The following is an 11,309-nucleotide window of genomic DNA, read 5'->3' as shown; positions in this document are numbered from 1 at the left end:
AAAAAGGAATGCCGAAATAAGATTGCTAATTTAGATATGACTGGTCAAGTTTCCAGGACAATAAAACCAAAACACTTTTGTGGTTAACTTCTCTGTTAGGCAATAAAACCCTATCATTTTATCAACTTCTCCAAGTCAACCACTAACCATACAGACTGTAAATGTTTCATCTTTTTTTGGTTGTAGGTTATTTATCAAATATACTATAATAGCAAAGTTACATTCTCCAGGAGAGTCAGTTGAGTGTCAAGCAAGCTTTTAGACAATGCTCTAGAGCGACACCAAACCAAACCAAACCAAACCCCCCCCCAAAACAAAACACCCAACAACCAACAAAGAAAAGCAATTCTCATTTTACCTTTTCTAAGTTTGGAGGAATTATTCTTCCACAAAAGGGAAGAACTCATCTAGCTTTGGAGATGAGCTCCCTGGGTTACTCACTAACAATTAACTAACTTTCTCTAGACATCAGTTTCTTTGTCCATAAAATGGGGATGTTAATACTGTGAGAGTATTTATGTTTCCCATGTGAGAGAATGTAGAGCTATAAGTTAGGGCTCACTTTTTAAAATTATTCACATTCTGGCCTGAGAATGGTTAATACTTGCAAATCTTCTTACTTCTGGGCTTAAGCTTGACTAACGTGAGACTGGGAGTGAGAGTCTGTACAAAGTAAAGTCAGATCCAACTTAGACCGCCTTGAACGAGAACAGAAGCAGGGATTTGAGAGAGCAAGCCTTGAGGCCTGGGAGTGTGAGAAGGGCTGATAAAATGAGGACTCGGGAATCTCAAGGTATTTGCAGAGGTAGATGAACAAAAACACAATTTTATCTTTTAAAATTGATTTTATTGAAGTATAGTTGATTTGCCGTGCTGTGTTAGTTTCTGCCGTACAGCAAAGTGATTCAGTTATACATATATATGCATTCTTTTTCATATTTTTATATGGTTTATCACAGGATATTGAATATAGTTCCCTGTGTTATACAGTAGGACCTTGCTGTTTATCCATCCTATATATAATAGTTTGCATCTGCTAATCCTAAACTCCCAATCCTTCTCTCCCCAACCATCCTCCACCTTGGCAATCACAAGTCTGTTTTCTATGTCTGTGAGTCTGTTTCTGTTTCATAGACAAGTTCATTTGTGTCATGTTTTAGATTCCACATATAAGTGATATCATATGGTATTTGTCTTTCTCTGTCTGACTTACTTCACTTAGTATGATAATCTCTAGGTCCATCCATGTTGCTGCAAATGGCATTATTTCATTCTTTTTTTATGGCTGAGTAGTATTCCATCATATACATGTACCACATCTTCTTTATCCATTCATCTGTAAATGGACATTTAGGTTGCTTCCATGTCTTGGCTATTGTGAATGGTGCTGTTATGAACATAGGAGTGCAGGTATCTTTTCGAATTATAGTTTCCTCCAGATATTTGCCCAGAAGTGGGATTGCTGGATCACATGGCAACTCTATTTTTAGTATTTTGAGGAACGCCCATCCTGTTTTCCATAGTAGCTGCACCCCCAAAAGTACAATTTAAATGGCCCACTTGAATATAGCCATGAACTGACTGTGACAAACAGAGACATGATTAGTAATATGTAAAATATAATTGTTAAATCTTAGTAACCATGAAAACAACTTCTAGACATTTGTCTTTTACTGTTCTCTGCACTTTCCAACATTTTATTTTACCCTCATCTACCGCTGCGATAGGACAGGTGTTATCCCACTAGCCTGAGCACTTCATAAGGTCAAGACCTTCCTAAGTTCACTTACTGCATTTTGCTCACACGGTTCTCTACACCCTGAGGCCCTTCAGAAAAGGGGGACTTCAGAAAAAGCACTACCCTGGCCGCACCCCTCAGCCACCACGCCCTCAGGATAGAGATGGTTGAGGAACCTGAACATTTGCCAGGTTGAGATGAGGACAACCAGATATCCCCACTGTTGTCTTTCAAGACCTTTCAGATCCAGGAAGAGGCTGCCCATAGAGGCAGCCAGCTCTTCCCTCTGGATATCTTTGCTTCTAGTTTCTAGGTTCTGATCAGTACTGAAGTGGGCACTGTGGGTCCCACTTCTCAAGAGCCCCAAATCAAGGGGCTGGAGTGACGACCAGGGAACTGAGTTCTGTCAGGACTCCTGGGCTGGGCGGGGCAGCTTGAGATGGGGTACGGTCAGGGCTCCATGTGGCATCTCAGGCATGGGTGGTGACATCCCCCTGTTCTCCACAGAGGTGGAAATAGAGTAAGATGGAAATACAGAGAGGGACACCTTCACTGTTTAGAAAGAGACCCCCAGCCCCATGAGGGGCCCCCACTGTTCTTGGAGGGTGCGGCTAGTTCAAGGATGTTCAAGGATGAGGGGGGTCTAACGGATCTCAGCTCTTTCCCATCTCATTCTCCCCTTCTCTAGCAGTTTTCCAATTTGAACCAACCATTATAACAATGAACCTCATTCACAGCGTGCTTTTCACTGGGTAGAAGGCTGCTCCATCACCCTCACACCAGCCAGTCCCATTGGGCAGGTGTGGTGCCCATTCAATAATTAGAGTGACTGAAGCTCCAGGAGGTTGGTATAGAGTCTCATAGGAAGTCAGCATCTGGCTGGAACTGGATTCCTGGTTCATGGTCCAGTGTTCTTCCCATTAGCCCATGTGGCCTCATGCCCCCTCCAGACTGGCAGCCCACCCCCCACCCAAGGGCATGGGCCACATCTTCCCCTTCCTTCCCACCCTTGACTCTGTCTACAGGACAAAGACTGTTCAGGGTACAGTGAGGCATCCTGAGCGGAAAACATGTCTTTCCACAAGGCTGACTCCCCCAGGCTCACCCTGCACATGGTCCTGCAGTGCAGCCAGGATACAGCCCCACAAAAGGCCTGAGCCTGGGTTAGAAGCAAGAGGAAGCCTGAGGGCTCCCAGGGAGGAGGAGAAAGGTGAGACCCAGCAGAGGAGGAGCGAGAGACGGCCCTGCAGCGTCTGCTGGAGACTGCGGCGGCCGGCCGAGACAGGTGGGGGTGAACGCAAATTTCACTGGAAGGAGAGAGAAGCCCCCCCTACCCCCCCAACCCCGGCACACCTGGCCCTTCCCTGCTATGTGCCCTAAAGTACCATTTTGCTGACTTTTCCAGTCTTTCATGCAACAATCCCGTAGTAAACTGGGCCCATGCTTGCCGTCACCAAAGATCCAGAAAATCAGTCTGCTGAACATGCCTGGAGGGTGGAGGCTGAGTTTGGGGTGTCAGGGAAAGAGGTGTCAGGACTCCATGCTCCTCCTAGATGATTCCACCTCACCCTGGTTGGTAGGCAGCAGGAGTGGCAAAGGCCTCTCCTCAGAAGATGCCAGAAAAGATGCCAACTCAAGCTTGAGCAGTCTTACCTCATTCCTGTCTCGTAGTGTCTTCGGGAAGAACTGAGAATGAACGTGACCTGAGCAGGCTGAACAGTTTGGTTATTCACGCTGTATTTATTCTTGGTCTGTTCCTTTCTCATTCCATCCTCAAGGGGTTCTCTTTGCATCTATCGCATAGTTCTAGGCCTTCCTCCCTGCCAAACTCAGCCTTTTACGGATTTATACACCAGAGACTTCCGAACCGCAACTCAGAAGTGGTCTGGGGAGAAAGGAGCAGCGAGGGGTGAGCCTGGGAATCGGGGTGCGACCGGTCAGGCCATGGAGGCTTTATACCTCCCCCGCCGCGTAAGGCTGTTTGTTTGTATTGGGCGGAAGCCAATCAGATGCGCGGGATCAGGGTGTCCTGGCAGAGGAGACAGGCGGCTATTTGTCTGTTCTCGTTTGTCCTTCTCTCTGGGAGGAAGAGGGAAGGGTTTAGGAAAGGATGGAGCGGACAGGAAAAGAGAGTCAATCCAATCCTTAAAGAGCACCGTCGGGGTGGGCTCCATGCTGCCAAATATGGCCCCAGTGAAGACCCTGCTGCTCCGGGGCTGACTTGGAGGGTCGCGGAGAGGAGTGGAAGAGGGATTAGCCGGAAAAGCAGAACGTTCTAGGCTTGACTCAACAACTGCATTCTGTGTGGTCTTGGACAAGTCACTTTCCCTTCCCTCTGGTAAATGAGGAAGCTAAGGATCCTGGAAGTGTCGGATTTAGTAACGTGAAGCCACTGATGTTGGGTTGCAGAGAGAAAAGAAGGGCAAGAGGCGATTTGAAGCTCGAAACATTTCTAAATGGCTATTTACGGAGGGAGCGCTCCCTTTGCATTGACAGCAAACAAAAAAGAAATGCACTTACTCTGGGTGTTGGAAACGTTCTATATCTTAATCTGGGGCTGGGTAGTTACAGGGTGTGTACACATGTCAAAATTCATTGAGATGTACCCTTGGGATCTGCACTTTGTTGTATGTACATTCTATCTCAATAGAAAGGTTTAAAAAATGAGCTTAGGGCTTCTCTGGTGGCGCAGTGGTTGGGAGTCTGCCTGCCAATGCAGGGGACACGGGTTTGTGCCCTGGGCTGGGGAGATCCCACATGCCACAGAGCAACTCAGCCCATGTGCCACAACTACCGAGCCTGCCCTCCAGAGCCTGTGAGCCACATCGTGCCCCAGTCCGGGAAGATCCCACATGCCGCGGAGCGGCTGGGCCCGTGAGCCATGGCCACTGAGCCTGCGCGTCCGGAGCCTGTGCTCCGCAACGGGAGAGGCCACAGCAGTGAGAGGCCCACATACCACAAAAATAAATAAATAAATAAATAATAAATAAATAAATAAAAAATGAGCTTAAACTCCAGTAGGAGTTTAGACTTCCAAAAGAACTTCCTAATAAGAGGGATTTTAGAGAAGTGAACCTTCACTCGGGGAGGTTAAGGATCTCCCTTCTCTTGAGAACTTTAAGATTATCCATCTGCTGAAGGAGGCGATGGGGAACTAGGGAACAAATAAGATGCCCTCTCTCGGAGAACTTTCCAAAATCCTTCCATCCTCAGAAATTCCCATGTCCTTCCCAGAGGCAGCAAAATCCTCTGTGCTATCTAATTTCCATCTCTCCCCGTGCAATGCTGACCGCTCGCTCTGCTCTCCCTGGAGTTCAGCCATTTCCCTGGCCTTACACAAAATGTCTTTAGAGCCGTGAAGCTTGAATATTGAGGGGGACCTCATTTCAACCTTCTCACAAAACTTCTCTCTCCCTCTCCCCATTTTCTCCTCCTTGGGGATGTGAGTTCCTGTTCTGAGCCCGCCTCCACCCAGGCCCTTTTTCCGGTGGCATGTGCCAGCCGGTCCTGCATCCCACATCCCCAGCTGTTGACATTTCGTTGCCATTACCCACAGGATAAAGAAAGGGCCCCTGTTATTCAACAATAGGGGAAAAGAAGGAGACAATGGGAAATTGTGTTTCCGATGGGGTGGAGACAGAGAAGGAAAGGACAGACAGATGACAGACAGGGGAGCTGGACAGAAGGGGTCAGGGTTTTTGAAGCAACTGGAGGTCCTGGAAGTCTGATTCCCACCTTGAGAGCCTCTTCCCATAGGCAATGCGCACCCAGGCACCGGAGGGCAGAGGTGAGGGCTTTGTTGGGGGAGGTGGAGTGGTGCTACGCAGAGTAGCCCCGTATGGAAAAGTGGAGGCAGCTGGAACTTGACGCTTATGGATCTTTGAGCCTCATTTGTAGTTCACTCCATGCCCATCAGTCCAACATCCTTATACCCACCCATTAATCCATCCTTTCTCTGGTCTAAGAGCATCTAGAAGAAACGAGGCACCCCATTCTCCACAATATTCCAGGTAATTATTCCTGGGTTGCCTCCTTTACTCCATCCCTTTTCAGGGGTTCCCATGCCTCTTCCTAAGCCGTGTCTTCCCCTGGGCCCAGGACAGTGAGTGCCACAGACACAGTGCCCGGCCACAGAGCTGGACCCTAGTCACTTAGCCTAGCTTAGTGGAGTGATGAGTGGGGGAGTTTTTGGTACCTTGATTTCTTCGAACTCAGGGCAGAAGCCTTTCCTCAAAGGTGTGAAAGGAGAGAGTACGATGATCAGGGGCCCAGGTGCTGGGGCTCTTAGATGCTTGGACCTCCCAGGGGCCCAGGCAACTCCTTCACCTGGAACCTCTTCCTCCAGCAGGACAAAAAGCTGCCAGTCACTCCTTCCTCCATCTCTGTGAAGAGGCCCACTTCTAACAGGTCAGTGTCAAAATATCTTACACAGTACTGTTGATCAGAATGTTCATAAAATAATTATGAATGAAATAATTTTATTCTATACCTAAAAGTATCTCATAAAAATTATGAATATTTCCCTTAAATAAAACTTTATAAGTGGAAAAAAAAAAGGTGGGGGGAGGCACTGGAGCTGTTAGCCGCTCTCTTATTCTCTGTAAGGGGTATGAAGAAGGTATGTGTGTGCCTGCTTTGAGAAACAGAAAGACAGATCAGTGACTAAGAGCTTGAACCTCATGTCAAGTCTGGATTCAAGTCCCAGCAAACCCCTCCTCTTACTAGCTGTGTGACCTCACTCAAGTATCCTGACATGTGAGCACCTTTGAGCATATAAAAATGGGATCCAGGGCTTCCCTGGTGGTGCAGTGGTTGAGAGTCCGCCTGCTGATGCAGGGGACGCGGGCTCGTGCCCCGGTCCGGGAAGATCCCACGTGCCGCGGAGCGGCTGGGCCCGTGAGCCATGACCGCTGAGCCTGTGCGTCCGGAGCCTGTGCTCCGCAACGGGAGAGGCCCCAACAGTGAGAGGCCCGCGTACCGCAAAAAAAAAAAAAAAAAAAAAAAAAAAAAAAAAAAGGGATCCATATTGTTCCTACCTCATAGGATTGCTTAGGGGAGTAGTTATAAAAGTATACATGTAAAGTGCCTAGAGCAGTTTCAGGCACGTTAAACTTTAAACATGTTGGTGCTGGCTGTCATTACACTGGGTCCCTCAATCGGTCTCAGTTCCCACTATCACTGTGCTTACCAGACTCTCCTGTACAGGAGACGTGTTCTCTCGCTCAGGTCCCTGTCCCAGATGCTTTCCTTTTTAACCATTGGGAAGTCCTTTCTGCACCTAAACCCTGTCTCTTCTGCTGCATGCCCAGCTCTGGCCTTCATCTGCAAGAAGATGGAGTCCAGCTCCTTAGCTTTCCGACTCCTCCTCAGTCTTGCCTTCCTCTTGCCGTGTCCCTGCTCTCCTTCCCAGAAGCCCTTAATGTGAGCTCATTCATTAACACACATATTTATTTAGCACCTACTGCAGCCTAAGAAAAAGGGCTAGGGGGACCCTGGGAGCAGGCGGGGGAGAGGCTGTGCCAGAAACTATGCCGGGAGCTGCAGATAACAACTAACATATACATAGCCCTTACTCGATATCAGGACCTATTTAAGCATTTTACATATATTCTTCTAATCCTCACAACTGCTCAGTGAGGTAGGTGTGCTACTATTCACCACATTTTACTGATGAGGACATTGAGGCAGAGAGAGGTTAAGCAACTTGTTCAAAGTCATGCGATTAGGAAGTGGAGGAATCAGATCTCAAAAAGGAATAAAACTAGGTTAAGGGGTCTTTAGTCTAATTTTTTAAAAAAATGGCCAAGGTGATAAAGAATAAAGAATAGAATAAAGAAGGGGGGAAAATCAACTACTGAAATAGACAATTGTGTTTGAAATCATTTTTAATAGCCTTATAATTTTATACTTTATAATTACTGGAAAGCTCACTGACATAGTCTACATATGCATATGTATTACCTTCAGATCCACACTGCTAATTTAGCTGTTAATAGAAATACTTCTAAGAAAAAAAGTCCCCAGTCCAAGGCAGTAGGGGAACCAGAGGAGCAGATCACAGTGCACTACAGCGTGAAGTCGAGGGGAGAGGAAAGGTTTCCCAGAGGAGGTGAGGCCCAAACTGATTGCCTGTAAGAGGAAAGTGAGGGTGAACTTGGACTGTGTTGCAGCCAGAACATGTCTGGAGCACAGCGCAGAGGGCACAGGTAGTGAGGGGTAGGGTGCGGGGGGCGGGCAATGTTGGAGGTGCTGGGAGAAGCTGGATCACAGAGAGCCTTGGAAGTTGGGTTCGGACACTGGATTTGATCCTCACGGCAATGGGGAGTCACTGTTTTAAGCAGGAGAGTGACAAGACCATATTTACTCTGGCTTCAGATGAAGAATGGGTATTGGGAGAGGACAGAGACCACAGCTGGCAATCCAGGAGGCAAGACTTCGGAAGTACAGCTGGTGCTGAGAATGGATATAGGTAGAGGAGGTGCTAAATTAGGACCTGCTGACTGAAGGGATGTGAGAGAGGGGGAGGGGTGGGCTCAGGAGGCCTGGCAGGGAGTGGAGTTAGTTACCGCCCCTCCCCCATTACCTTCCTTTTGCTAACAACTTCAGCCCCTTTTTCTGCCCTCATGCATTCCAGCTGGACAGTCCCCTCTCAGGAATCCCTGATGGGGGATCTACCCTGTTCTCTCCACCCCATTCCCTTAGTCCTAAGGAATGCCCACCCTTTGTGCCCTGCAGACTGTGCTGGGCTGACTCCCCATAATGCAAGGCAGGATCAGTCTCCCCACTCTCTGCCACTTCCTTCTCCCTTGGGCCTTCACCACCTTCCACAGAGCCCTGGGAGACTCAGGTAAGACCTTAGCTCTGCCCAGAATCTGGGGAACAGTGGTGGGGAAAGTGGAAAGGGCAGCTGCTGGGGATACTCTGGGGCTGAGAGTCATTGCTGAGTGAGCAATGGAGGAGAGGGTTGGGGGAGCCTGGGGTATGGGGATCTGGGTAGGCACTTGGGGCATTGAGGGTCGGGGGGTCCTGCCACTGTGGCCCCCTCTTATCAGCGCCCCACCCTGGCCCCCACTACCTCCTGCCCCCCATCCACGAGGTCATTCACTCTCGTCGTGGGGCCACGACCACGCTGCCCTGCGTCCTGGGCGCCCCGCCTCCCAGCTACAAGGTGCGCTGGAGCAAAGTGGAGCCGGGGGAACTCCAGGAAACGCCCATCCTCATCACCAACGGACTGCACGCCCGGGGCTACGGGCCCCTGGGGGGGCGTGCCAGGATGCGAAGGGGGCATCGACTAGATGCCTCCCTGGTCATCGCGGGCGTGCGCCTGGAGGACGAGGGCCGGTACCGCTGTGAGCTCATCAATGGCATCGAGGACGAGAGTGTGGCGCTGACCCTTCGCCTGGAGGGTGAGGCCCTTCGGTTACTGCCCCGCTCCTCTCCAGGGGTGGTTCGGCTGTCTCATCTCAGGCCTCCCAGGGCTCCTCCCCAGCCTCTCACCCGCCTGCTCCCGGGGTCCCCCTAGCCCTTTTTCCTAGGCTGCACCGCCCTTCCTTCCCCCTCTCCTTCTGCCTGCCCTCCCCAGGCTGTCTGCCACCCCCCCAGGTGTGGTGTTTCCGTACCAGCCCAGCCGGGGCAGGTACCAGTTCAATTACTACGAGGCTAAGCAGGCGTGCGAGGAGCAAGACGGACGCCTGGCCACCTACGCCCAGCTGTACCAGGGTGAGCGGCCGAACCCGGGCACCACCCAGGCGCCCTCCGGGCTGTCACGTGGACCCCAGTGGAGGCGAACTCCGGGTCTGCTCCCGCCTGTGACGCCTCTAATCGCCCTACAACCCCCCACCCCCCGCCATCTCCCCCCAGCGTGGACCGAGGGTCTGGACTGGTGTAACGCGGGCTGGCTGCTCGAGGGTTCCGTGCGCTACCCTGTGCTCACGGCGCGCGCTCCGTGCGGTGGCCCAGGTCGGCCCGGGATTCGCAGCTACGGGCCCCGCGACCGGAAGCGCGACCGCTACGACGCCTTCTGCTTTACCTCTGAGCTGTCAGGTAAGGGGGCGGGGCGAGCCAGCCTCAGCACCGGAGGGGGCGGGGCCTGACCGGCTGCGAAGGAGGAGGATTTAGCCTGTGAACGAGGCGGGGCGGGGCGAGCGGGGCCAGCGGGGCCAGGACCCGGACCTGAAGGATGGGGCGGGGAAGGTAGAAGGCAAGTGGCTTGAGATCCCGGGCCAGCTCCGTGGTCTCTTGAAGGCCTCGCCCCTCCGTCACTCCGCCCACCCAGGCTCCAGGCTGTCTCCCGCAACCTCACCCGCACCCCCAGTCTCGTTACTCCCACTTCTCCTACCCAAGCTCGGACCCACCCGACCACACCTGCCCCCCAGACTCTGCTCCCTGGGAGTCTGAATCCCACTGCGCCCCGGCTGGCCCTTCTCTGGATCAGTTGGTGACCCGCTTCGGTCCCCAGGCCAAGTGTTCTTCGTGCCGGGGCGGCTGACGCTGTCTGAAGCCCACGCGGCGTGCCGGCGGCGCGGGGCCGTGGTGGCCAAGGTCGGGCACCTCTATGCAGCCTGGAAGTTCTCCGGGCTGGACCAATGCGACGGCGGCTGGCTGGCGGATGGCAGCGTGCGCTTCCCCATCACCACGCCTCGGCCGCGCTGCGGGGGCCTCCCGGATCCCGGAGTGCGCAGCTTCGGCTTCCCCAGACCCCAGCAGGCGGCCTACGGGACCTACTGCTACTCCGAATAGGGGCCCACAGCGCCCCCTCCAGCGCGCGCGACAAAGCCTGGGAGTCGTGTCAGGGGTCTCTCGCCGCCCCTTTCTCGCAAGCCTCCCCTTCCATCAGACGAAGAGCAGTCCCTCCTGACCCGCCTTCTCGGCCGAGGGCTGCAGGCCGAGGACCCCGGCTGGCCCGGCGTCGGGGAGGGGAAGTGGTGGCGCACCCGGTGGCGGTGCGCGGCTACGACCCTCGGACCCGCGGCGATTCGCGCGCCCCGGCAGACGAGGCAGCCACTGCTAGGTGACGGAAGGGGAGTCCAGGGGGCATTAACTGACTTCCATATACAGCAATAAAATAACTCGAGGACTTTTTGTGTTGGGTGAAGCTGTAAGCGCGGCGGCGAGGCGTGGGGGGATGAGGGGGATGACCTTGGACCCAGCGGGCTGACAGCGCGCCTAGGAAGACAGAGTAAGAGCAGAGGCTGCTGTCCCTGAGGGGTGAACCTGCAAGAGAGTAGGGATTGCGAGGAGAGGGCACCAAAAGGTCGGAAGAGATTTGGATTCACAGTGGACGGCCTGGCCACGGATAGGAGCAAGTGAATTCAGGGTGGTGTTGTACCAGGCACCACGCGGGGGCGCCACACACTCACTTAAGATTACTCTAGTTCAAATCTGCCAGGAGCGCTCCAACCCCCCAGGCCTAGCCCCTGGGCACCACAGAACAAATGCAAGGTGGACCTGAACATATTTCAAAATGTATTTGTATCCTGCCAGTCTCCCAGAAGGGTTTACATGATTGCTATTAAAGGAAGGAAAGTCATTCCGCTGTTAACAGCTGATGGGAAATTAAGCCCTCAGGAGG

At 52.3% G+C, this 11,309-nt stretch overlaps 1 protein-coding gene across 2 annotated transcripts; it reads left to right on the top strand.

Moving 5' to 3' along the window:
* The first annotated feature begins 5,278 nt into the window (after positions 1-5,278).
* On the top strand, positions 5,279-10,819 carry HAPLN2 (hyaluronan and proteoglycan link protein 2). 2 transcript variants are annotated; one of them, XM_007457882.1, is made up of 7 exons: positions 5,279-5,525; positions 6,003-6,145; positions 8,474-8,585; positions 8,791-9,144; positions 9,341-9,457; positions 9,599-9,781; positions 10,197-10,819. In XM_007457882.1, exons 3-7 carry the CDS (start codon positions 8,498-8,500, stop codon positions 10,475-10,477), a joined length of 1,023 nt encoding a protein of 340 aa, XP_007457944.1. In that variant the 5' UTR covers positions 5,279-5,525; positions 6,003-6,145; positions 8,474-8,497; the 3' UTR covers positions 10,478-10,819. The 2 variants fall into 2 exon arrangements, with proteins under 2 accessions (XP_007457944.1, XP_007457945.1); XM_007457883.1 differs by having other exon boundaries at positions 5,434-5,525; positions 6,084-6,145.
* The last annotated feature ends 490 nt before the right edge of the window (positions 10,820-11,309 follow it).

The sequence above is a fragment of the Lipotes vexillifer genome, unplaced genomic scaffold (genome assembly GCF_000442215.2).
Source record: "Lipotes vexillifer unplaced genomic scaffold, Lipotes_vexillifer_v1.1 scaffold238, whole genome shotgun sequence".
Taxonomy (NCBI): Eukaryota; Metazoa; Chordata; class Mammalia; order Artiodactyla; family Lipotidae; genus Lipotes; species Lipotes vexillifer.
This window is presented reverse-complemented; position numbering and strand designations above follow the sequence as displayed.